Here is a 24,778-nt window from a genome sequence, read left to right on the forward strand (position 1 = left end):
TGTAGAAACTAAACTCTTTATTATTCTAACACAGGTAAAAATAAGATATTTCTCAATGCTTTGGACATTCTATAACTCTACTGAACACCCTCATTTCAGATATAAAATATATTTTTGAGGTACACATTTTCACAGTCCGTACATTACTCCTGGTTCGTGCTAATGTGCTAATTATCCAATTAATTATCCAATTATAACCAGAGCCAATGTCACAAGGCAGTATAAATACACAATTTTTTTACTAACACAATTTCACACATCACGCCATTAACATGGAGTGCCATACTGCCTCATAAAATAATCCCTTTCAACTATAAAAATATATAAATAAAATACATGACCTAAATACAGTATCATTTGCAAATGACTAATTTGCATACATAACAGTATCAGAACATAGAAAAGTGTGTCCATAGACCATATTAGCCATTACACATTCCAAGTTTTACTTCTTGTAGCTCCCGGAATAAATAAATGAAGTGATGAATGCTTGTGTAAACAGCAGTAAAATGTATTTCTAGCAGTCGGCTGGTGGGAGGAGCTATAGGAGGACAGGCTCACTGTAGATGCTGGAATTGAATGAAATCAAATATATGGAAACCACAAGTTTGACTCCGTTCCATCCCATCCATTATAATGAGCCCGTCCTCCTATAGCGCCGCCCACCAGCCTCCACTGATTTCTAGTGTTACAGCTGTGATTTGGTGAACCATTTTTATGTGATGAGTAACCTTGTCTGAGACCAGAAGACTTGTGCTAGCTAATGCCTAGGCTTTAGCCCAGTGAGCTAACGCAGTCTTGTGGCGTGCAAGGCTAAACACCCAAGTCGTTCACACTAGTAAAATGTTCGTTGCGAGTTAACCCTCTGCCTTTAGTTCCAGTGAGGAGAGGGGCGTGTAGTCATGGTCTGCGTCCTCCATGATAGACTGTAGTGCCTCCAGTCCCTCTACAGACACACACAGACTGCCCACCACCACACTGCTGTCCTGCACATCCACAACTACACACTCAGAAAGAGAGACAAAGGGGGGGAGTGGAGAGGGAGAGGAAGTAAAAGTAAAATAGAAGGCGCGAGAGAGATAGAGTGATAGAGAGAGATGCACACATAAAAAGAGAGGGTTGGGGGTGAGAAAACACACAAATGTTTTACTTCCTGTTGCACAAGTTGACATAAAGACACAGTTTTCTACACAATATGCATACACAATACTCACTGTTCAGGCTGGTCTCAATCACGTCTTGCTGTTGCTCCATGATGTCAGGGATCCTGAAGAAGGCCACGCCTACATCTTCACACTCTTTCTCCTGCTCCTCCTCCTCCGGTGGCTCGCTCACCACCGTGAACCTGATACTGGCCAATCACAACACACCAGAGGTCAGACAGGACCAATCACAGCAGGTTAGTGGTCAGGCAAGGTTAATATGTAATCTCTAGAACGGTGTGTACATTTCTAGATCTACAGACTGTCATTTCTAGAACCGTTCAGTCTAGAACAGTCCTGTCCTCATCTTCTTGCCTTCCATGACCAGCGACACCATAGAGAAGCACATAACTCATCACTATCTGGTCTAATCATTTAGGCTATTTTCTAGCTGACAGTAATGTTGCGTAATGTTAAAGGGAAATCCCAGCTACGCCTCCTTTTTTACTACCAGCATGCATGCGCATGCATGTACAAACACACATACACTCTTAAAAACTTCTTATGGCTGAGATCCCGTTAACGGGATCGACTTGACAACAGCCAGTGAAAGTGCAGGGCGCCAAATTCAAACAGAAATCTCATAATTAAAATTCCTCAAACATACAAGTATTTTACACCATTTTAAAGATAAACTTGTTGTTAATCCCACCACAGTGTCCGATTTCAAAAAGGCTTTACTACGAAAGCACACCATCTGATTATGTTAGGTCAGTACCTAGTCACAGAAAAACACAGCCATTTTTCCAGCCAAAGAGAGGAGTCACAAAAAGCAGAAATAGAGATAAAATGAATCACTAACCTTTGATGATCATCAGATGACACTCATAGGACTTCATGTTACACAATACATGTATGTTTTGATCGATAAAGTTCATATTTATATCTTAGTTTACATTGGCGCGTTATGTTCAGTAATGTTTTGCCTCAAACATCTGGTGATTTTGCAGAGAGCCACATCAATTTACAGAAATACTCATAATAAACATTGATAAAAGATACAAGTATTACACATGGAACTTTAGATAAACTTCTCCTTAACTTAATGCAACCGCTGTGTCAGATTTCAAAAAAGCTTTATGGAAAAAGCACACAATGCAATAATCTGAGTACAGCGCTCAGAGACCAAAACAAGCCATACAGATACCCGCCATGTTGTGGAGTCAACAGAAGTCAGAAATAGCATTATAAATATTCACTTACCTTTGATGATCTTCATCAGATTGCACTCCCAGGAATCCCAGTTCCACAATAAATGTTTGTTTTGTTTGATAACGTCCATAATTTATGTCCAAATACCTCCTTTTTGTTCGCGCGTTTAGTTCCAAAATCCAAATTGATGGCCAGACGAAAAGTCAAAATATTCCATTACAGTTCGTAGAAACATGTCAAACGATGTATAGAATCAATCTTTAGGATGTTTTTAACATAAATCTTCAATAATGTTTCAACCGGAGAATTCCTTTGTTTGTAGAAATGCGATGGAACGCAGCTAACTCTCACAGGGGCGCGCCTGAGTGAGCTCGTGGCACTCTGCCAGACACCTGACTCAATCATCTCTTATTCCCTCATTCTTCACAGTAGAAGCATCAAACAAGGTTCTAAAGACTGTTGACATCTAGTGGAAGCATTAGGAAGTGCAATATGACCCCATAGACACTGTTTATTGGATAGGCAAACCTACAAACCTCAGATTTCCCACTTTCTGGTTGGATTTCTTCTCAGGTTTTTGCCTGCCATATGAGTTCTGTTATACTCACAGACATCATTCAAACAGTTTTAGAAACTTCAGAGTGTTTTCTATCCAAATCTACTAATAATATGCATATCTTAGCTTCTGGGCCTGAGTAGCAGGCAGTTTACTCTGGGCACCTTATTCATCCAAGCTACTCAATACTGCCCCCAGCCATAAGAAGTTTTAACAACCTTTTTCTTACCTTTCCATTTGGGGGTTGCGTCCCTCTAGTACCCCCCTTAGAATCTCCCGTCTGGACTTGTTGTTCTTCATGTCCACATGAATCACTGTCAGGAGAAACAAGGCATGGCTTACTGAATCACATCTGACACTCCAAGTACACACACATACAGACTCAATGGAGGAAACATTTCAGAGTTGCTCCATCAAGCCTGTCAGTTTCTCTTTAGCTACTTAATCTGTAGCTGAAATCCTACACTGGTAAGGGCTCAGTAAGACTGACAGTGTACATTGTATGAGTATTTGTTTGTGTATGTATGTATGTATGTATGTATGTATGTATGTATGTATGTATGTATGTATGTATGTATGTATGTATGTATGTATGTATGTATGTATGTATGTATGTATATGTGTGTGTGTGTGTGTTTGAGAGAGTATATGTGTGTGTGTGTCAGTGGAGGCTGCTGAGGGGAGGACGACTCATAATAATGTCTGGAACGGAGCTAATGGAACGGCATCAAACACATGGTTTCCAGTAAGCCATGCCCTGTTTCTCCTGACAGTGATTCATAATAATGTCTGGAACGGCATCAAACACATGGTTTCCAGTAAGCCATGCCTTGTTTCTCCTGACAGGGATTCATAATAATGTCTGGAACGGCATCAAACACATGGTTTTTAATACCAATCCACCCATTCCGCTCCACTCATTACCACAAATCCGTCCTCCCCAATTAAGGTGCCACCAACCTCCTGTGGTGTGTGTGTGTGTGTGTTCAGCATTTGTGAGTGTATTAGTGTGTGTAAGCGCTCTCTGGTATCCCTTACCATTGCTGTAGTTGTAGTGGCTGGTCTTACCCGGTGAGGGTTTGGGCAGGGACAGTGGCGTCTCTTCAGAGGGCATGTCCAACAGGGAGTACTCTACAAACAACCTGACCACACTACCATCTGCTGCTGCCCGCGACTCAGGCCTCAGGCTCAGAGACACGATCTCCACACGCACGCGCTCAGAAGGCTGCAGAGACAAACAGGACGCTGTCACGTAATAAGACTCGGTGACATAACGCCACTGAAATAAACAAGGGTGGATCATCATTTAGGCTTTACACGCGGTGGGATTTTGGAAAGTCTATTGGCTAATATTCATGCTGTGGATCCCATTTACTAGGCTGAGGGGTCTATAGGAACACACAGTAGAATCTTAACCTACCAGGGCAGTAATGACTGAAGAATTCCAGATAGTCAATTACTGGAGATAATTTCTTATACCTCCTAATATGTTTGGATGGGTCAGACATAATTGTACTGAAATATAAACTACTAAAATAATGAGTCATCTAAAATAGCTAAGTCAATTGTACATTTACTTTAAAATAACATCCTTAGCAGATGTGAGAGGAATATGTAAGTAACTCACTTGCAGAACAATCTTTTTTTCTATCCATCAACAATAATAATGCAGCTAATATTGAACTGGATATCATATCCGTACCGTTCAAATCCACACCATTAATGATGAATGAATGCTTGTGTTTTGTGCTTTCAATAAAGAATCAATAATCCCATCTGACAAACTGGTTAAAGATGATCAATAGAAAACCTTGGCACAGTAAATATACTTACAGTACTAGTGGTTTGTCCAAACAATGGGGGTTGGCAACATAAGCAATACAAATAACTAGACTTGTTGGGTAAAACTTTTACTTGGATGCTGCTGTTAAATTCCCCTGATATAAACACAACAAGCCCAATAACCTTGATGCAGTACTTTCTATCCAACTGTACTGTACGCCTATCCTCTATGGACTCTGAGAGTACAAGGCAAACAGGCTGGGTTCTATCCTCTATCCCTGGTTCACCCACCTTCCGTCCCATTGAGGACTGGCCAGGAACAATGCAGTCATCACTGTCTGAGAGGATAGATTCACTCTGTTCCTCGTCCTCTGCCACAGGGGCCTCCTCCAAGTCTGGGGGAGGGGGGATAGAGGGATAAAGAGAGGGGGAGAGAAGGAGAAAAAAAGATTCAGTCATAACCAAGAAGAGCATTTCAGGCTTGATGTGTTGCAGAAGGAAGCAAGGGGGGGTTATACTGAGCAATAGAGTAGGAGAGGATTCATAAGTGTTGCTGTGAGCGTGTGCGTGTGTACACTGCATGCGTGTTTTGAAAGAAACTGGGGAGAATGATAACAGTTGACATGACATCACCTATTCTTATTGGCGTTGACGTGTTGACAGCAAGTTTCATTGATGCAGGCTGAGTGATATGTACCACTGCTGAACACTGAAGGGGGGGGGGGGGGGGGGTCTCTCCCGTACTACTCAAGGTCAGCATTAACATTGATGGGCTCAGCTATCCCCAGCCTGAAGACTATTGGCAGCAGAACTCAAATATTTATGGGTTTTCTGGTGAAGAAACATGTCAACAAACAATAGCATGGACTGTTTGCACTTGAAAGAGAATACAATAGTAAGTATTTCTTTCCTAAGGATCCATAGGGGATTTGGTCCCGTGGGGCTCAGTTGGTAGAGCACGACGCTTGCAACGGCAGGGTTGCGGGTTCGATTCCCACAGGGGACCAGGACAAAAATGCATGGACTGGATAAGAGCGTCTGCTAAATGACTAAAATGTAAATGTACATTTGGCTATTAAGGCTGAAGAGCCAGAGCTGACCTGCAGCCCTAACCCTATCCTAACTCAGACTAAAAAGTAGGTACTGTACACTAAAGTCATACTTAAGAGAGTTACAGTACAGGTTTGGGTTTTGTTTGTAAATTAGGCCTTGCTGGAAAATGATTCAGATTGATGCAAGAAGTAGAAAAACTGGTTGCAAATCTAAACAGAGTACAGCAGCTGCACTCCAAAACACAAGACAGGGAGAGCAGGGAAAACAAACATATCCTTCCCAATTCCGATAGGACCTTGATACAAATTATTAGCATTATCATTGGACCAAGGAAACTGGTTGTTGATGTCAGTGAGGTGCTTACCTTCCATCTGTTCGAGAACCTCCTCGGAAATGTCTGATTCGTCTGAGGTAGACTGAGAGCTGGCTACGATCACTTGTCCCTCAGAGAAGTGAGACTCTTCCTCATCATCCTCTTCCTCTGTGGTGCTCTGAGGAGGCTCTGGTGCTACCTCTGACCCTGTGACCACCTGTGGAGCACATCACCGTTCTATGCATGCATCCCTTGCATAATCTCACAGTAGATAGTAACTCTAAATAAAGCTTAATCATCACATTGAATTGCCTCATTACAGGTCCAGTGTACAGCTGAAGTCGGAAGTTTACATACCCTTAGGTTGGAGTCATTAAAACTCGTTTTTTAACCACTCCACAAATGTATTGTTAACAAACTACAGTTTTGGCAATTTGGTTAGGACATCTACTTTGTGCATGACACAAGTAATTTTTCCAACAATTGTTTACAGACAGATTACTTCACTTATAATTCACTGTATCACAATTTCAGTGGGTCAGAAGTTTACATACACTAAGTTGACTGTGCCTTTAAACAGCTTGGAAAATTCCAGAAAATTAGGTCATGGCTTTAGAAGCTTCTGATAAATTATGTCAATTAGACTGAGTCAATTGGAGGTGTACCTGTGGATGTATTTCAAGGCCTACATTCAAACTCAGTGCCTCTTTGCTTGACATCATGGGAAAATCAAATAAAAACAGCCAAGACCTCATAAAAAAAATTGAAGACCTCCACAAGTCTGGTTCATCCTTGGGAGTAATTTCCAAACGCCTGAAGGTACTACGTTCATCTGTACAAACAATAGTACTCAAGTATAAACACCATGGGACCATGCAACCGTGGAAGGGGGAGACGCGTTCTGTCTCCTAGAGATGAACGTACTTTGGTGTGAAAAGTGCAAATCAATCCCAGAACAACAGCAAAGGACCTTGTGAAGATGCTGGAGGAAACAGGTACAAAAGTATCTATATCCACAGTAAAACAAGTCCTATATCGACATAACCTGAAAGGCCGCTCAGCAAGGAAGAAGCCGCTGCTCCAAAACCGCCATAAAAAGCCAGACTACGGTTTGCAACTGCACATGGGGACAAAGATTGTACTTTTTGGAGAAATGTCCTCTGGTCTAAATGAATCAAAAATAGAACTGTTTGGCTTAACGACCATCGTTATGTTTGGAGGAAAAAGGGAGAGGCTTGCAAGTCGAAGAACACCATCCCAACCGTGAAGCACGGGGGTGGCAGCATCATGTTGTGGGGGTGCTTTGCTGCAGGAGGGACTGGTGCACTTCACAAAATAGATGGCATCATGAGGTAGGAAAATTATGTGGATATATTGAAGCTACATCTCAAGACATCAGTCAGGAAGTTAAAGCTTGGTCGCAAATGGGTCTTCCAAATGGACAATGACCCCAAGCATACTTCCAAAGTTGTGGCAAAATGGCTTAAGGGCAACAAAGTCAAGGTATTGGAGTGGCCATCACAAAGCCCTGACCTCAATCCTATAGAAAATTTGTGGGCAGAACTGAAAAAGCGTGTGCGAGCAAGGAGGCCTACAAACCTGACTCAGTTACACCAGCTCTGTCAGGAGGAATGGGACAAAATTCACCCAACTTATTGTGGGAAGCTTGTGGAAGGCTACCCAAAAAAAGGCAATGCTACCAAATACTAATTGAGTGTATGTAAACTTCTGACCCACTGGGAATGTGATGAAAGAAATAAAAGCTGAAATAAATAATTCTCTCTACTATTACTCTGACATTTCACATTCTTAAAATAAAGTGGTGATCCTAACTGACATAAAACAAGTCATTTTTACTAGGATTAAATGTCAGGAATTGTGAAAAACTGAGTTTAAATGTATTTGGCTAAGGTGTATGTAAACTTACGACTTCAACTGTATATACACACACACAAGCTAAAATTACAACTATAACATGAAGCAAAATAACCCCATAGTCACCAAACTAGAGGTCGACCGATTAATCGGAGTGGCCGATTAATTAGGACCGATTTCAAGTTTTCATAACAATCGGAAATCGGTAATTTTGGACGCCGATTTTGCCGATTTATTTATTTATACCTTTATTTAACTAGGCAAGTCAGTTAAGAACACATTCTTATTTTCAAGGACGGCCTAGGAACGGTGGGTTAACTGCCTTGTTCAGGGGTAGAACGACATATTTTTACCTTGTCAGCTCAGGGATTCAATCTTGCAACCTCACGGTTAACTAGTCCAATGCTCTAACCACCTGCCTCACGAGGAGCCCGCCTGTTACGCGAATGCAGTAAGAAGCCAAGGTAAGTTGCTAGCTAGCATTAAACTTATCTTATAAAAAACTATCAATCAATCAATAATAATCACTAGTTAAAACTACACATGGTTGATGATATTACTAGTTTATCTAGCGTGTCCTGCGTTGCATATAATCGATGCAGTGCACATTCGCGAAAAAGGACTGTCGTTGCTCCAACGTGTACCTAACCATAAACATCAATGCCTTTCTTAAAATCAATACACAGAAGTATATATTTTAAACCTGCATATTTAGCTAAAAGAAATCCAGGTTAGCAGGCAATATTAACCAGGTAAAATTGTGTCACTTCTCTTGCGTTCATTGCACGCAGAGTCAGGGTATATGCAACAGTTTGGGCCGCCTGGCTCATTGCGAACTAATTTGCCAGAATTTTACGCAATTATGACATAACATTGAAGGTTGTGCAATGTAACAGGAATATTTAGACTTATGGATGCCACCCGTTAGATAAAATACGGAACGGTTCCGTATTTCACTGAAAGAATAAATGTTTTGTTTTTGAGATGATAGTTTCCGGATTCATTTACATTTACATTTAAGTCATTTAGCAGACGCTCTTATCCAGAGCGACTTCGACCATATTAATGACCTACGGCTCGTATTTCTGTGTGTTATTATGTTATAATTAAGTCTATGATTTGATAGAACAGTCTGACTGAGCGGTGGTGGGCAGCAGCAGGCTTGTAAGCTCATTCAAACAGCACTTTCATGCGTTTGCCAGCAGCTATTGCGCTGTTTATGACTTCAAGCCTATCAACTCCCGAGATTAGGCTGGTGTAACCGATGTGAAATGGCTAGCCAGTTAGCGGGGTGCGCGCTAATAGCATTTCAAATGTCACTCGCTCTGAGACTTGGAGTAGTTGTTCCCCTTGCTCTGCATGGGTAACGCTGCTTCGAGGGTGGCTGTTGTCGATGTGTTCCTGGTTCGAGCCCAGGTAGCGGCGAAGAGAGGAATGGAAGCTATACTGTTACACTGGCAATACTAAAGTGCCTATAAGAACATCCAATAGTCAAAGGTATATGAAATACAAATCGTATAGAGAGAAATAGTCCTATAATAACTACAACCTAAAACTTCTTACCTGGGAATATTGAAGACTCATGTTAAAAGGAACCACCAGCTTTCATATGCTCTCATGTTCTGAGCAAGGAACTTAAACATTAGCTTTCTTACATGGCACATATTGCACTTTTACTTTCTTCTCCAACACTTTGTTTTTGCATTATTTAAACAAAATTGAACATGTTTCATTATTTATTTGAGGCTAAATTGATTTTATTGATGTATTATATTAAGTTAAAATAAGTGTTCATTCAGTATTGTTGTAATTGTCATTATTACAAATACATTTGTTTTCTTATTTTTTGTAAATTTAAAAAAAATCTGCCGATTAATCGGTATCGGCTTTTTTGGTCCTCCAATAATCGGTATCGGCGTTGAAAAATCATAATCGGTCGACCTCTACACCAAACCCCAGAAAAGGTATGTTTAATATAACATATAACTCAGAGACAGAGACATAAAGTACCTTTGTTAGGGGCGGTAACTTTGAGACTTCCCTTTTCTCTGTTCCAGGCAAAATAGAGGGACATGAAACATTTTCAGCTTCTTGATTTTCGGGTGCTGTGACATCCACGAATGAGACTTTTTTGCTTGCCGCTTTTTCTTTCACCAAGGTCCGTAGTCTAGGTTTTGGTAACGGTATCTCGGGAGACAAGAATCAAACACAATTTCATGACAAATCAAGAACCAAAAGGTAACTGAAACATACTGCAATCCTTTCCCATCAAATTGCCTTTCAAAAGGTACATTGTAGTAAATACTATTTCTGTACTGGAAGCCACCTCAAAATCCATCAAACCATCCCAGACCAAGCTAACATTACCCTCATAGTACCTGTACTTACCTCAGATGCAGTGGAAGTAGTAGGAAGAGGAAGAAGAGCTTTGGCACTTTTCTCTTCCTTCACCATCATCCTCAACTCCTCTTTCTTCCCCTCCCTCTCCTCCTCCTCCTCTTCCCCCTTTTCCTCCACTTCCACCTTCTTCTCCTCTACCTTTCGTGTTGTTAGCTTCACTGGTCTCTCTTTGGGTACAAACTTGGCCTGCTCAACTGTCATGGTAGAGCCAGGAGGAGGCAGGTAGGTGAACTTCCACTTCAGCGTCACATCAATATGGCCACTGGGGAGGCCGGACGGGTCAGTCAGCTCAAATGTACCTGAGATGTGGACACACAGAGGGCATGTCGATGGTTGGAGTGGCCCAACTGGTCCCACTCAAACAAAAAGAGACGTGTGTGACTAAGATTCAATAAAATAGGCAAAACATGGAAGTAATGTACGCAGTTTGAAGAGACAGATAAAAGTATCCATACAAACACACTCAAAGTCAATAATTACCAGTATAGTTGCTCTAACTAACCACCCTGACTAACTACCAAACTAACCAGTGATGGCCTTGTCGTGGGCCAGAGACAGGAGGGGCACCCTGGCCTTGCCCAGGTACATCTCACTCTGGGTATCGTGGTCATCGAACACGTAGAGCAGCAGAGCCCCTGCCTTCAGGTAGCTGTCCAGCTCTGCCTCCATGGCCACTGGGAAGGACATGTTGTCCTCAAACTGAGGCTCGCTGCAGTCGCCCACGATGCAGGTGTCGTGGTCAGGGAAGTCATAGAACTGGTAGACCACGTAGGGGCTGGGTGGGTGGGCATGGCGGGATGTCAGGTTGCTGCAGCATCGGACGGTGACGTTGAGCTCATTCAGGTTCATGCCTCCGTCGGCTGACACTGAATGGGGGATTAGGGTTGAGGTTGACACCTGAGGGATTATAGAGAAACAGAGTGGGGTTAGTAAGGATTTACGGGCCAAATAGGAAATAAGTATTTTAACAAAAGTTTTGTGAAATTGAAGCACCAGCATTGAACCACCAAAATAGGGTAGACATTACATTTTTCTAGTTCTGTGTTGTGGTATGGTTATGAATCTTGTTTAACCCGGAACTAAAATCTCATAGAATTTGGTCAGATTAAGTTCTGGGTTCAAGCACCGGAAATACTGCTGCTCGTTATGCGATGCATCCAAAAGTATGTAGATACCTACTCGTCGAACATCTTATTCTAAAATCATGGGCATTAATATTAAGTTGGTCCCCCTTTTCCTGTTATAACAGCCTCCACTCTTCCGCGAAGGCTTTCCACTAGATGTTGGAACATTGCTGCGGGGACTTGCTTCCATTCTTTCACAAGAGCATTAGTGAGGTCAGGCACTGATGTTGGGCGATTAGGCCTGGCTCAATGGGGTTGAGGTCAAGGCTCTGTGCAGGCCAGTCAAGTTCTTCCACACCAATCTTGACAAACCATTTCTGTATGGACCTTGCTTTGCGCACAGGGGCATTGTCATGCTGAAACAGGAAGGCACAGGATCGTCTAGAATGTCATTCTATGCTGTAGCAAAGATGTCCCTTCACTGGAACTAAGGGACCTAGCCCCGAACCATGAAAAACAGCCCCAGACCATTATTCCTTCTCCACCAAACTTTACAGTTGCCACAATGCATTGGGACAGGTAGCATTTTCCTGGCTTCCGCCAAACCTAGATTAGTCCGTAGGACTGTCAGATGGTGAAGCGTGATTCATCACTCCAGAGAACGCGTTTCCACTGCACAAGAGTCCAATGGCGGTGAGCTTTACACCACTCCAGCCGACGTTTGGCATCGCACATGGTGATCTTAGGCTTATGTACGGCTGCTCGACCATGGAAACCCATTTCATGAAGCTATACCGATGAACAGATCTTGTGCTGACGTTACTTCCAGAGGCAGTTTGGAACTTGGGAGTGAGTGTTGCAACCGAGTACAGATGATTTTTAAGCGCTTCAGCCCTCGGTGGTCCTGTTCTGTGTGCTTGTGTGGTCTACCACTTCGCGACTGAGTCGATATAGCGCCTAGACATTTCCACTTCACAATAACAGCACTTTCAATTGACCAGGGCAGCTCTAGCAGGGTAGAAATTTGACGAACTGACTTGTTGGAAAGGTGTCATCCTATGACGGTGCCACGTTGAAAGTCACTGAGCTCTTCAGTAAGGCCATTCTACTGCCAATGTTTGTCTATGGAGATTGCATGGCTGTGTGCTCGATTTTATACACCTGTCAGCAACGGGTGTGGCTGAAATAGCCCAGTCTTGTCATTTGAAGGGATGTCCACATACTTTTGACCATATAGTGCATGTATGGTACCATTTTTTACGTAGTCTGTCCAAGAAAGATTAGTTTGGTTACATTGTCCACTAGCTACCTGCTGTTCCGCATTGAAAGCAGAGCTGAGGTAGCCCAGGGCTTTCACTCTCTCCTTGTACAGCCGGATGGCCTGCTCCATGGGCACCCGCAGCCTCACCCAGTACTCCACAGAGCCAAACGACTGCACCTCGCCAGCCACACCTGAGGAGCAGAAAAGAGAAAGCAGAGTTATTGTAGGCACTGGATATGCAGTAGATACCTGAGAATCTGAGTTACATACCCTGGTAGAAAGAAGTCCATATTAAAACCCCTCCACTCACCAACCAGCTGTACGGTCCCATGGGCTTTGCTGTCGTTCTCCAGGAGCTCCGACAGCCTGAGCTGCCCCACAGCCACTGTCGTAAAATCCATGCCCCGGGCCAGCTGCAGCTCCAGCGTCACCGAACCCGTGTGGAGGTACTGCAGGAATAGGTCGTCCACCCTTACCACGTACTGCGACGTGAAGCCGTACGCCGGCCTGGCTCCCCTGACTACGGGTGTAGCCTGCAGCTCGAAATCGTAGAAGGCGTAGGTGCAGAAGGTGGAGGGCTCGCGGTCGCTCAGTGTCTCCAGGGCGACTGGGGTGAGGGTTGCCATGCCGATGTGGATTTCCAGAAGGTTCTCTCCACGCTCTAGGTGTACGGTCTCGTCGAACTCGTCGGTCACGTCGTCGTCAGTAACCTCGGGTTTGAAAACGTGTGATTTGGTGCCATAGGCAATGTCTTTCAGTTGGGCTGCGTGGTGAACGGAGAGAGTACAGTACAACAAGGAAATCAGTTAAAATGACAATAAAGACAAAACCAGACACGACCAAACACCACAAAACTAGACATAACAATAAAATCACCACAACACACAATAATCGTGACAGAATAAATACACACCCTCTAGTTTCTTGATCTTGGCAGCCCTCATGTCCAGCAGCTGGGCAAGGCGTTCCAACTTTAGTTCGTACTGCAGTTTGGAGTCATCCATCTTACGTGTCACCGCTTCAACTTCCGCCTGAGACACAAGAATACGGTGTAACTTAAAAAAAAAAGGTATGTCACCTTATCAAGTGAAATACTACGAATTAAGACCATTTCTAAAGTATGTGTAATGTAAGACACCATTCAATTGTCCTTGTTGCAAATGTTATGGAATATCTAGTTATTTTCCTAAGTGTAGTCCAAGTGATTCATGCTGTGTATAACCACGTACCTGGTAGTCCTTGTTGATCTTGTGCTGGACTATGAGCATGTTCCTGGTCTTCTCCAGCTCATGGATGGTCTCAGCATGCGTGGCCTGCAGCTCCCTCATGGAGTGCTCCGTGTCGCTACGCACCTCCTCCTCCACCTGCTCCAGGAAGCCCAGCTCACCACTCCTCTGGGACTTACGCACCTGAGGGAGGAAAGAATGGTTGTCACTAGTTACCACAGCAACAAAGTCATAATTTTGTCTAAACCCCACCTATTGCTATAATTTACAATGATTATAAACCTAACCCTAACCTGATCCCTAACATTAACCACACTGCTAACCTTATGACTAACCTTAAATTAAAACCAAAAGAGCTATTTTTTGTTTTCATACATTTTTACAATATAACTTTGTGGCTGTGGTAACTAGTGACAAACGGGAAAGGTGTTAATTTCAGTGCAAACTGTAATGCACGGTGCCCCCTTGTGGATGGGAGTAGTAACATATGGTGATGCTGCATATGGTCAAAGTGGACCTTACAGTAGGGCTGGCCAACCCTCTTCCTGGAGACCTAGGGTTTTCAGTGTGGGTTTTCAGTCCAACCCTAATTTAACACACCTCATTCTACTAATTAGCTGCTCAACAAGACCTTAACTAGCTAAATCAGATATGCTAAATTAGGGTTGGACTGAAAACCTACAGGACAGTAGATCTCCAGGAAGAGGGTTGGGCAGCCCTGCCTTAGAGCATGATTTCAGGTAGAGATAAGAGACCGATCTGGCCTAAATGGCCATGTACTCTAATCGCCACCCGGCACAGCCAGAAGAGGACTGACCACCCCTCAGAGCCTGGTTCCCCTCTAGGTTTCTTCCTAGGTTTCTGCCTTTCTAGGGATATTTTCCTAGCCACCATGCTACTACTATCTGCATTGCTTGTTGTTTGGGGTTTTAGGCTGTGTTTCTGTATAAGTACTTTGTGACATCTACTGATGTAAAAAGGGCTTTCTAAATACATTTGATTTGAGGTAAAATGACCAATTACCTTGATTAGCATCAGTGCCTCACTGAGCTCTGCCACATCGACCTCACTCTCCTGAAAGAGAAAAAACACGAACGCACATCTATAACCACGTTGGTCGAGGTACACACATTAAAAAACACATTCATTTATATATGGAGTGAGAACCGGCTCCTGTACCTTGGTGTAAAACTTTATTCGATCCCTTATTTCATCTAACTGCTGCTTTTGTTCCAGGAACCGAAGCTGAATGTCTTCCTTTTCTTGGCTCAATTTTTCGTTCATATCTAAAAGAGTAACACAATTAAAACATTTCAATGTAAAATGTTTCTGAATGGACACAAAACGTTCTGGTCGACAGTTACCTCTTTCAACCTTGATCTTGTCCAGAATCTCGTTTTTGTCTGTCAGGTCCGACTTCAGTGCCAACTCTAGCTGGGCTATCTGTAGTTTCAGCTGCTGCTCCCGCGTCCTAAATTTCTGATCCTGGCTTACATCGAAAGCACTGGGAACACAAAACCATATGTCATATACTCACAAAATGATCGTACAGAGAAGAGTTTTTCAATATAGGATTTCAACACGCAAAGCAACGTACAAACGTGGTGTCCAATCCCTCACCTGTTCACCAGTTTATCACAGTTCTCCTTCAGCAACACCCTCTCCTTCTCCAGGTCAAAGATTTGCTCCTGCAACTGTGTTTCATTAAAAAGAGGATCGTTTATTAGCCAAAGAGTTTAGCCAAGGGTTTCCCTACAATGTTATGAGATTGTTTCAATCTCATCAAATTGCTCTCGATAAGAGAGCCTGCTAAATGACTAAACCATAAGGCCCATTTTCCCCAGACAGATTAAGCTTAGTCCAGGACTATAAAGCACGCTCAATGGAGAATCTCAATTGAAAGTGCTTTTTTTAGTTGAGGACTTGGCTCAATCTGGGTCTGGGAAACCAGCCCCAAATGTATCGGAAGGTTACCTCCTCTGTCCTTCTCTTTGAGAACGAGTTGGCCTGTAGTTGGCTCTCCAGGCCCAGACTCCTCAGTCGCTCGTCTTTCAGCTGGCCCATTAACTCATCCACCTTGGCCATCACAGCTTCGTGACTGGCCTTCAGGGTCCTCTGACTCTGCAATCACAACACGGTGGTCATTACCATGGTGACTGGGTTTGAATAGTATGTGATTGAAAGAACAAGATATTTGAAGTTTCCATGTCGACTATTGACTAGAATGTGCGGTGGAGACCAAAAGATATTCTGAAACCCATTTATTTCTACCAGCTCAAATATTTTCTTAAAACCTCGATCTGGTGCAGTACTAATGCCACCTGCATTTCCCAAATAATCCACACTGGACATTGCTAGAGCATTGCTAATGAACTAGTGTCTCCTGGAACTTGCAGTTGTATTTTACCTCTTGGAGTTGTAGGAATCGTCCCTCGTGCACAGTGAACGCGTTGCCCTTCTCAACAAGCTGCTTCTGCAACCTGATCATCTCCACGTTGTCCTTGATAGTAGATCTGGAGACACCACAACACAGAGGCATGGTTTTGATCACTATTCCCCATATAGTGTGTGTGTGTGTGTATGCCGTTACTGAAAAACAACTGGAGATATACAGGTACGTGAACACTACCACTTATTGCGGATGTGAATCTCCACCAAAAACAAAATCAATCAAAAGTTGAAACTTATGTGCTAAATGCAGTTGATTGAGGAGTAGCTACTTCTGCAGAGTAGCTACTTCTGCACGGTGTGCTACCTCTGCCCAGTGGTCTGCTGCTCTCGCAGGTGAAGGAGCGACTCCTCAAATTTTCTCTCCTTCCTCCTCAGCTGGTCCCTCAGCAGCTCTGCAGCTCTGTCCATCTCCTCTATGTGAGACCGTTGACTCTCAATCACATTCTCACTGACAGACAAAGGTTCAGATTAGTTTTATTAGAATGAACGACAAGGCTACTGTTGCTCAAGCAAAGTGAGAATGACAATAATAACAGTAAAAAATATTAAATATACAGGTAGCTACCAAAATAATGGAACCATTTGAGTAAATGAGGGATAAGGTATGACGAGCTATATTGAAAGCAGGTGCTTCCAACACAGGTGTGGTTCCTGAGTTGTTTAATAAGCAATTAACATCCCATCATGCTCAGGGTTATGTATAACATTTCTGGGTTATGTATAAAATTGCTGGGCAGGCCATTATTTTGGCTACCAAGGTTATAAACCCAAAGGATGACAATGACCATATCCACAGGTCACAAGTAGTCACTGAATGGTTTGATGAAAACGATGTAAACCATATGCCATGGCCATCGAAGTTACCAGATCTCAACCCAATTGAACACTTATGGGAGATGCTGGAGCTGTGCCTGAGACAGCGTTTTCCACCACTAATAACAAAATACCAAATTATGATATTTCTCTTGGATAAATGGTGTCGCATTCCTCCGATAGAGTTCCAGACACATGTAGAATCTATGCCAAGGTGCATTGACGTGGTTCTGGCTCGTGGTGGCCAACGCCCTATTAAGACATTACGTTGGCGTTTCCTTTATTTTGGCAGTTACCTGCCTCCTGGGCTTTTCACGCACGACAGTGTCTATCTAGGGTTTATCGAGAATGGTAAGACAAAAAATATATATAACATCCAATCAGCGGCAGTCCTGTGGGCAAAAACAGCTCGTTGATGAGAGGTCAAAGGAGAATGGCAAGAATCATGCAAACTAACATGATTCCATATGTGTTACTTCATATTTTTGATGTCTTCACTATTATTCTACAATGTAGAAAACAGTAAAAATAAAGAAAAACCCTGGAATGAGTAGGTGTGTCCAAACTTTTGACTGGTACTGTACATTGTTTTAATGTATTTATTTGTTAGGGACAGATACAATGATTCAATGTTTTAACTGTATATTTCCCTAACAGATTGGGCTATTATTATCTACTTGTCTATTATTAACTCTATTTCCTAAAACTCTTATAAACCATCTAATAATAACAACAAGTCAGTGTCGTAACAGTATTACACTGAACAAAAATATAAAACGCAACATGCAACAATTTCAAAGATTTTATTGAGTTACTGTTCATAAAAGGAAATCAGTCAATTTAAATAAATTCATTTGGCCCTAATCTATGGATTTCACATGACTGGGAATACAGATATGCATCTATTGGTCACAGATACCTTAAAAAAAAGGGAGCGGCGTGCATCAGGAAACCAGTCAGTATCTGGTGTGACCACCATTTACCTCATGCAGCGTGGAAATGTTCAGCTTCCAGGAATTATGTACAGATCCTTGCCACATGGGGCCGCGCATTATCATGCTGAAACATGAGGTGATGGCGGCGGATGAATGGCACGACAAAGGGCCTCAGGATCTCGTCACGGTATCTCTGTGCATTCAAATTGCCATCGATAAAATGCAAGTGTTTGTTGTCCGTAGCTTATGCCTACCCAAACCATAACCCCACCTCCACCATGGGGCAGTCTGTTCACAACATTTACATCAGCAAACCGCTCGCCTACACAACGCCATCTGCCCGGTACAGTTGATACCGGGATTCATCTGTGAAGAGCACAATTTTGAAGCGTGCTAGTGGCCATTGAAGGCGAGCATTTTCCCACTGAAGTCAGTTACGGCATCAATCTGCAGTCAGGTTAAGACCCTAGTGAGGACGACGAGCAAGCAGATGAGCTTCCTTGAGATGGTTTCTGGCAGTTTGTGCAGAAATTCTTTGGTCGTGCAAACCCACAGATTCATCAACTGTCTGGGTGGCTGGTCTCAGACGATCCGGCAGGTGAAAAATCCCGATGTGGAGGTCCTGAGCTGGCGTGGTTACACATGGTCTGCGGTTGTGAGGCCTGTTGGACGTACTGACAAATTCTTTAAAACGACAATAGAGGCGGCTTATGGTAGAGAAATGAACATTAAATTCTTTGACAACAGCTCTGCTGGACATTCATGCAGTCACCATGCCAATTGCACGCTCCCACAAAACTTGAGACATCTGTGGCATTGTGTTGTGTGACAAAACTGCACAATTGAGTGGCCTTTTATTGTCCCCAGTACCAGGTGCACCTGTGTAATGCTCATGCTGTTTAATCAGCTTATTGATATGCCACACCTGTCAGGTAGATGGATTATCTTGGCAAAGGAGAAATGCTCACTAACAGGAAAGTATACAAATTTGTGCACAAAATTAGAGAAATAAGCTTTTTGTGCGTATGGAAAATGTCTGGAATCTTTTATTTCAGCACATAAACATGGGACCAACACTTTACATGTTGCCTTTATATTTTTGTTCAGTTTAGTTGAAAGCCCTCTTTTATTTAAGCAGACTTTAACATTTCTACACTACCAGGGGTCTGTCGGCCTCCTCTCCTGTGACGCCGGGACACCCTAGTGCGGTGTTGCCTGCGGACAGGGTGGCTAATCTGCTTCTTCTGGGCTTTGTGATTGATAGATAAGACTATGAATTACTTTTAGATGGTCCGGGGGTCCCTTTCATAGGGCTGGAGGGGGGCGGAGTGACGTCATCATGGGATAAATGATGATGCAAGAATTATTCATGACTGTATGGATTTTGAAAAGTAAAATAGTAGTTTTGGCAGGATGTTTGTTTTTTTTGCTTACGTTTTTTTGGCCAACACAATGAATCATAGTAGAACTAAACAATCAGAGCTTTATTTAATGGTCATTTGGAATGTCAATTCAATGAGCATTATGGGTAAATAATACAAAACACAGCAGAATATAAAAAGTGGCCAGAAGGATGTAAGAGCCTAAAATGAAGAAAATTGGTGCAAAATTGTAGGAGATCCTCCTGCAGTGTATAGATTACCACAGCATGAGTCAAAATACCCATAAAACCTAGCGGTCAAACAGGGAAATGGTTCCAATCGTTTTTCCACCATACATTTTTCCCATGGGGGATTTTAGAAACACTTAAAATAAGGGCTGTGTTTCATGTAGGCTTACCCTGATAACCATGTACATCTCTCTAGGACAAGGTGACTTTTATCAAATGTTGGAAAAACAATTGGGACCATTGTCCTGTTTGACTGCTAGGTTTTATGACACCACTGTGGGGCTCTATTATAATTTATACAACGGGTGAGTCTATTCCTGAATGCTGATTGGTTAAAACCGCATTCCAGTCTGTGTCTATTCCACAAGTTACCACCGGCTAAATCTATGATGTTAAAATGCCTATTTACTCTGTTCCATCTGACTGCGCAATCCACTGTCTCATTAGCCCAGCCAAGCAATTTATAAACTTGATCTCCACTATAAAAAGCATCTAGACATTATCTCACATTTCTTTGAGACTAACATTTAGTTTTCAACAGTGGAGATTTCTATAAACCTTGCTGTCTGTCTCTCATGTAATTTGCAACATTGTTTCAATATTCAAATTTGATCTCCATGTGTCCCATAGTAATGAACGTGTCAGGAGTCCGGACGAGACAGCCAGGCGGTGTTTCTCAGCCAGTTGAACTCGTGAATCAGCTGGCATAATTTTTATGTAATATATACATAGAAATGTAAATCGAAAAAAAGTCAAACGAAATTAAGTGCAGCTAGTTTGCAGTCTTTCCACCTTCAGTTTGAAGTGATTATGTTAGCTGTGTTGTTGGCTAGCTCCTCTGAACAACAGTGTCCTGACATTTTCTATGCCAAATGAAATCATGCCTCATTAGCTCATTGTTATGGATGTGTCAAAATAAATGTCACTAGAAAACAGCTTAAACAAATGCAAATGCAGCTACTGTTGTTATTTGGGCTGCACTTTTTGATGTGACTGTAAGTTAGCCGTAGTTGGCTAGCTAGCAAGCAAGGGATAAGAATGTTGCCAGCCAGTATGGCAATGGAACATTTAGATCGAACGACTGTATCCATAGATACAGAACAAAAAGACTGAACGACTGGGTCTGGCAACCGAACCGATAGAACGAACGACTAGCCGGCTTGGGTAGCAACCCTAGATTTGTGTGGGGACTATATATTGTGGAAGGATGAAATAGTTTTAATAAATTCATCAAAATAACATTTTTTATGAAAATGTCAATAATTATTTGAATATGTTGGTAAAAGTGAAAATGCCCCCGAAGCCAGTTTTTAGAATATATTGCTATGGTTTGCCAGCCCTAGACTTCGTCTCGACCCTAACAACACCTGTGCCAATAAATCCTCCAAACACCGGCTTCTTGCGCATTATCACTTAAATAGATATAATCAAATATATTAATAAAATTAATTAAAAAATACAAACGAGAGGGAAGGGGAGAGAGAGATGGAGAGAGACAGAAAAAGACTGAGTGAAAGAGAGACAGATAGATGGGGATGATAGAGAGAGAAAGAGAAAGAGAGAGAGCATTGCAATCATGGAGGGGATGTTGCTAATATGGTGCAAAAAGTACAGTCCCCCACAGTCTAGCTAGCTGATAAAAACAGTACATACAGGTTGCGGATCTCAGCTCTGGCGTCGTCCAGCAAACTGTGTCCGTATCTGGGCAGCAGACCCTGAGGGGCCCTGCCACTCATCTCTACCTCCACACTTCTAGGGCCTGGGAGACACAAACAGACACAAAAGTTAAGGCTAATAGAAAACTCCCTCCTAAATTTGAAAATGAGGCTAAAGCCATATTGCTTTTCTATTCAATCTACGCCTAGGGAGTAAAGACTAGGAGTTCATTTGGGATTCAGTGTCAGAGTATAAAAGAGCTGCAGTAAAATGTCAAAGGTCACCTCTGGGGGCAGCAGGGGGTAGCTGAGCCAGGCTGAACGTGTCCTCCCTCAGTTTCCGCAGGCCTGTATTGACTCGTGATTGGACATGGCCATAGGGGGTGGGCCGTTTGCTCTGCGTCTGCAGCTGCTGTTTGGCGGCCAACAGGCGCTGCTTCAGGCCCTCATTCTGCATCTGCAGCTCCTGGACCTAGAATTGAATTACACTCGATTTTGGGTTGCAAATAAAGAAAACGTACATCGACAAGATGCGCATTTGAAATCCCAGAGGATGACACATAAAAGCATTCATGAAAACACTGGCTCTGTCCCAAATGGCACCCTATTCCCTACACTACTTTTGACCAGAGACCTTGTAAAAACTAGTGCACTATATAGGGAATAAGGGTGCAATTTTGGACGCATACACTTATTTCCAAAGTGGTCCACCTTCTCCTGCAGCTCTTCCATCATCTCCTCCAGCTCCACGTCCCGGCCCCCTGGACGCACCCCACCTGCAGCCACTTGTTCCACACGTCGACGGTCCTTCACCAAGCGCACCAGCTTGGTGGCCATCCTGCGAAAAGCCAAGAGAAGTTGGAAGTTCAATAGAATGGGAGCAGAGGCAAGGGTCAGAAATCCACATGAAGAGTTGTTTAACTCTAAGGTTTGATACTGTAGGGGTATGCATTGAGGTTGAAACCTTAGCTAAATGTGTGTGTGTTGCGTGTGTGTGCATACATCCAGGTGCAGTTCCCACCTCTTGATTTTGTCCTCCTGTTTGTGTGTGTGTTGTTTGAGGAGCAGGTTTTCCTCATGGAGCCGTAGGAACCTGTCCTCCAGCTCCTCCCTGCTCACCCGCAAGATTGCCTGCCTCGCCCGGGCATTCTGGGCTACCAGCATCTCTGCAAACAGAACCAGGAAGTTACCACCAGTTTAGTCCCAATTGTTATGGTCCATAGGGTAGAGTAAAGTAAACTAAAGTCAAGTAATGGCATTAATAACCTGATAATCCCACTCCAACCTTAGTGAGGTTTAGGGTGATGTCTTTAACGGGCACATCTGCTGCGGTCTCGTCAGCAAACGTTGACATGGTTCAATCTGGAAACAAAAGGTTGAGACATTACAGCTATCCATCAATGAAAGACAACTAACAGGACACAGCCTCCTGTGGCTTGTTTTAGCTAGGAAGGTCAGATGAAAACTATGCAACTAACTAGTACTAACTAGTTGCTATCAATGTCTAGAATAGGCGTACATCTTATTATTGTTCTACTACCTTAGCTAAATGTTTCTTTCTAGGTCAAAATAGCTCACAAATAGGCTAGCTAGGTTCGTTTGTCTACATACGTACAAAAACAAGCGGCTCGTCTGAAGCCAAGTCTCAATGAACTAGCTAACGTACGTTTTAGAGTGGAAAAGCAAGTTAACAAGTTAGCTATCGTCCAGTTTAAAATTGTCTATCCAATAGTAAAGCATGCATGCATAATGTTTACAATTAACTATTCATTTCCTACACATTTATTACCGTTTCACATAAACACTTCACTCCTCAGAGACTGTTGCTAACAAACAATCGTCTTCCTGTCCCCGTGTGCGCATGCGTTTCAAAATAATCATGGGATACGTAGTTTCAGGAGAAGAGCAGTAGTCAGAAAAGATACACACTTTCCATAATATTATGTACAGTGAGTCAGTATCTAAAAGGTATTTGGTGCAGTAACCTACTTTGCAATGCTGATAGGCATTATTTCAGTAAATGTTCCTATGCACTGTGTCTTTTACACTGTCTCTTTTCATTACCATGTTGACAAGCCTTAATCTTGCCCAAGATGGAGCTTACTGTTAGCCTTAAGGTCCAAGGACCAAAACAGCCAAATACTCCATCTAAACGTGAATCGATTCTCAATTGCGATGCGGCTATAGAAACATAAAGATCCTAGACTTTCATATCACATCAAAATAATCTCACAAATACAAAATATTAAATTACTGTACACTGTTTTAACCGACTTTATCACACAGTTGCAGCCGAGAGTATTTTTCAGTGACGCCACGTTTCTGGCGATGGGGTTCCAGCTGCTGCGACATCGTCTCAGAGTAGTCATCCCTCAGGGTCTCTATGCTGCCACCTACTGCTATCTCCTCAGTACAGCACATCGCAGGAAAAGTGTAGGTTTCGAAAAGAGTGGACGTTTCAAAATGAACCATATGGAGAAGTGGGGGTTTCGACACGTTTCACTCAATATGTCGTTTGGGTTATCGGACATTAGTAATGGTCTGCAGAGATGACAGTGAGGCATTTCAGTTATTCCAAAAAAGTATATTCACTGACTAAGCTGTTTCTTTAAATGTTACCTACAGGTAGTATGTATGTAACATTACATTTCTCGTAAATGCTAGCCAACGTTACATTTACGTAATTTAACAGACGTACAGTGGTGAGTGCATACATTTGAATACTTTTTTCATAATTGGTCCCTCGTGGGAATCGAACTCCCCAACGCTGGCGCCATGCGCCTCCAAAATACTCTATCACCTGAGCTACACAGGACTAGCTACCATAAAAATAATTTGGGGCCATTAATGTATTATTTATTATTGAATATTTGGAATAATAATAATTGAAATATCAAGTCATGGCAGTGCTAGTAGTTATGGAATTCCAGCGCTTCCACGTCTTATATGGTTCTTTCTAAATGCTCTCACCTATCGACACCCCCACTTTTCCTGAGAGATGCACTACACTGAGAGATGACATATCAGTAGGTGGCAGCATAGAGACCCTGAGGGATGACTACTCTTGAGAGATGATGGCGCAGCTCGACCGTATTGGGGCTTCCATTACACACAGGTGTTCGCAGCATGCTAGATAGCAAATGGCGAAAGTTCATAAAGATGGCGGCCCCCATGTGCATACAACAAATGCCTCGTTTGCAAAGTTCGCTGTATTGTACATTGCTCTCAGTTTTTTTTGTATAGGCATTAGCACAGTATACATGATCCCAATTCTAGGTCCAAGAAGGCGGTAATTTGAAAAAACGAAAAAGTAGATCGTACTGATTTAATGTCACATTGAACCATGTTGCTTGCCGTAGTTTAAGAACTCTGTGGGTATTGTTAAAAACAATTATGTAATATCTGAATTCCTCAATCTGTATGCACCTTAA

At 42.7% G+C, this 24,778-nt stretch overlaps 1 protein-coding gene across 4 annotated transcripts; it reads right to left on the minus strand.

Moving 5' to 3' along the window:
• LOC139540037 (protein fantom-like) lies at positions 1 to 23,712 on the minus strand. Of its 4 annotated transcripts, none has more exons than XM_071343567.1 (26): positions 23,607 to 23,712; positions 22,614 to 22,709; positions 22,369 to 22,513; positions 22,059 to 22,185; positions 21,633 to 21,819; positions 21,346 to 21,451; positions 16,640 to 16,783; positions 16,292 to 16,397; positions 15,859 to 16,005; positions 15,505 to 15,578; positions 15,249 to 15,388; positions 15,064 to 15,170; positions 14,908 to 14,958; positions 13,888 to 14,067; positions 13,572 to 13,689; positions 12,969 to 13,421; positions 12,707 to 12,849; positions 10,861 to 11,230; positions 10,322 to 10,632; positions 9,944 to 10,120; positions 6,110 to 6,275; positions 4,984 to 5,087; positions 3,949 to 4,135; positions 3,140 to 3,224; positions 1,215 to 1,351; positions 1 to 1,000 (listed from the first exon to the last, which is right to left on the minus strand). In XM_071343567.1, the coding sequence occupies exons 2-26, from the start codon at positions 22,699 to 22,701 to the stop codon at positions 858 to 860; spliced, it is 3,996 nt and encodes a 1,331-aa protein (XP_071199668.1). In that variant the 5' UTR covers positions 22,702 to 22,709; positions 23,607 to 23,712; the 3' UTR covers positions 1 to 857. The 4 variants fall into 4 exon arrangements, with proteins under 4 accessions (XP_071199668.1, XP_071199667.1, XP_071199669.1 ...); XM_071343566.1 differs by lacking the exon at positions 23,607 to 23,712 and adding an exon at positions 23,137 to 23,232; XM_071343568.1 differs by lacking the exons at positions 22,369 to 22,513; positions 22,614 to 22,709; positions 23,607 to 23,712 and having other exon boundaries at positions 22,037 to 22,165.
• Between the last annotated feature and the right edge of the window lie 1,066 nt (positions 23,713 to 24,778).

The sequence above is a fragment of the Salvelinus alpinus genome, chromosome 15, assembly GCF_045679555.1.
Source record: "Salvelinus alpinus chromosome 15, SLU_Salpinus.1, whole genome shotgun sequence".
Classification (NCBI taxonomy): Eukaryota; Metazoa; Chordata; class Actinopteri; order Salmoniformes; family Salmonidae; genus Salvelinus; species Salvelinus alpinus.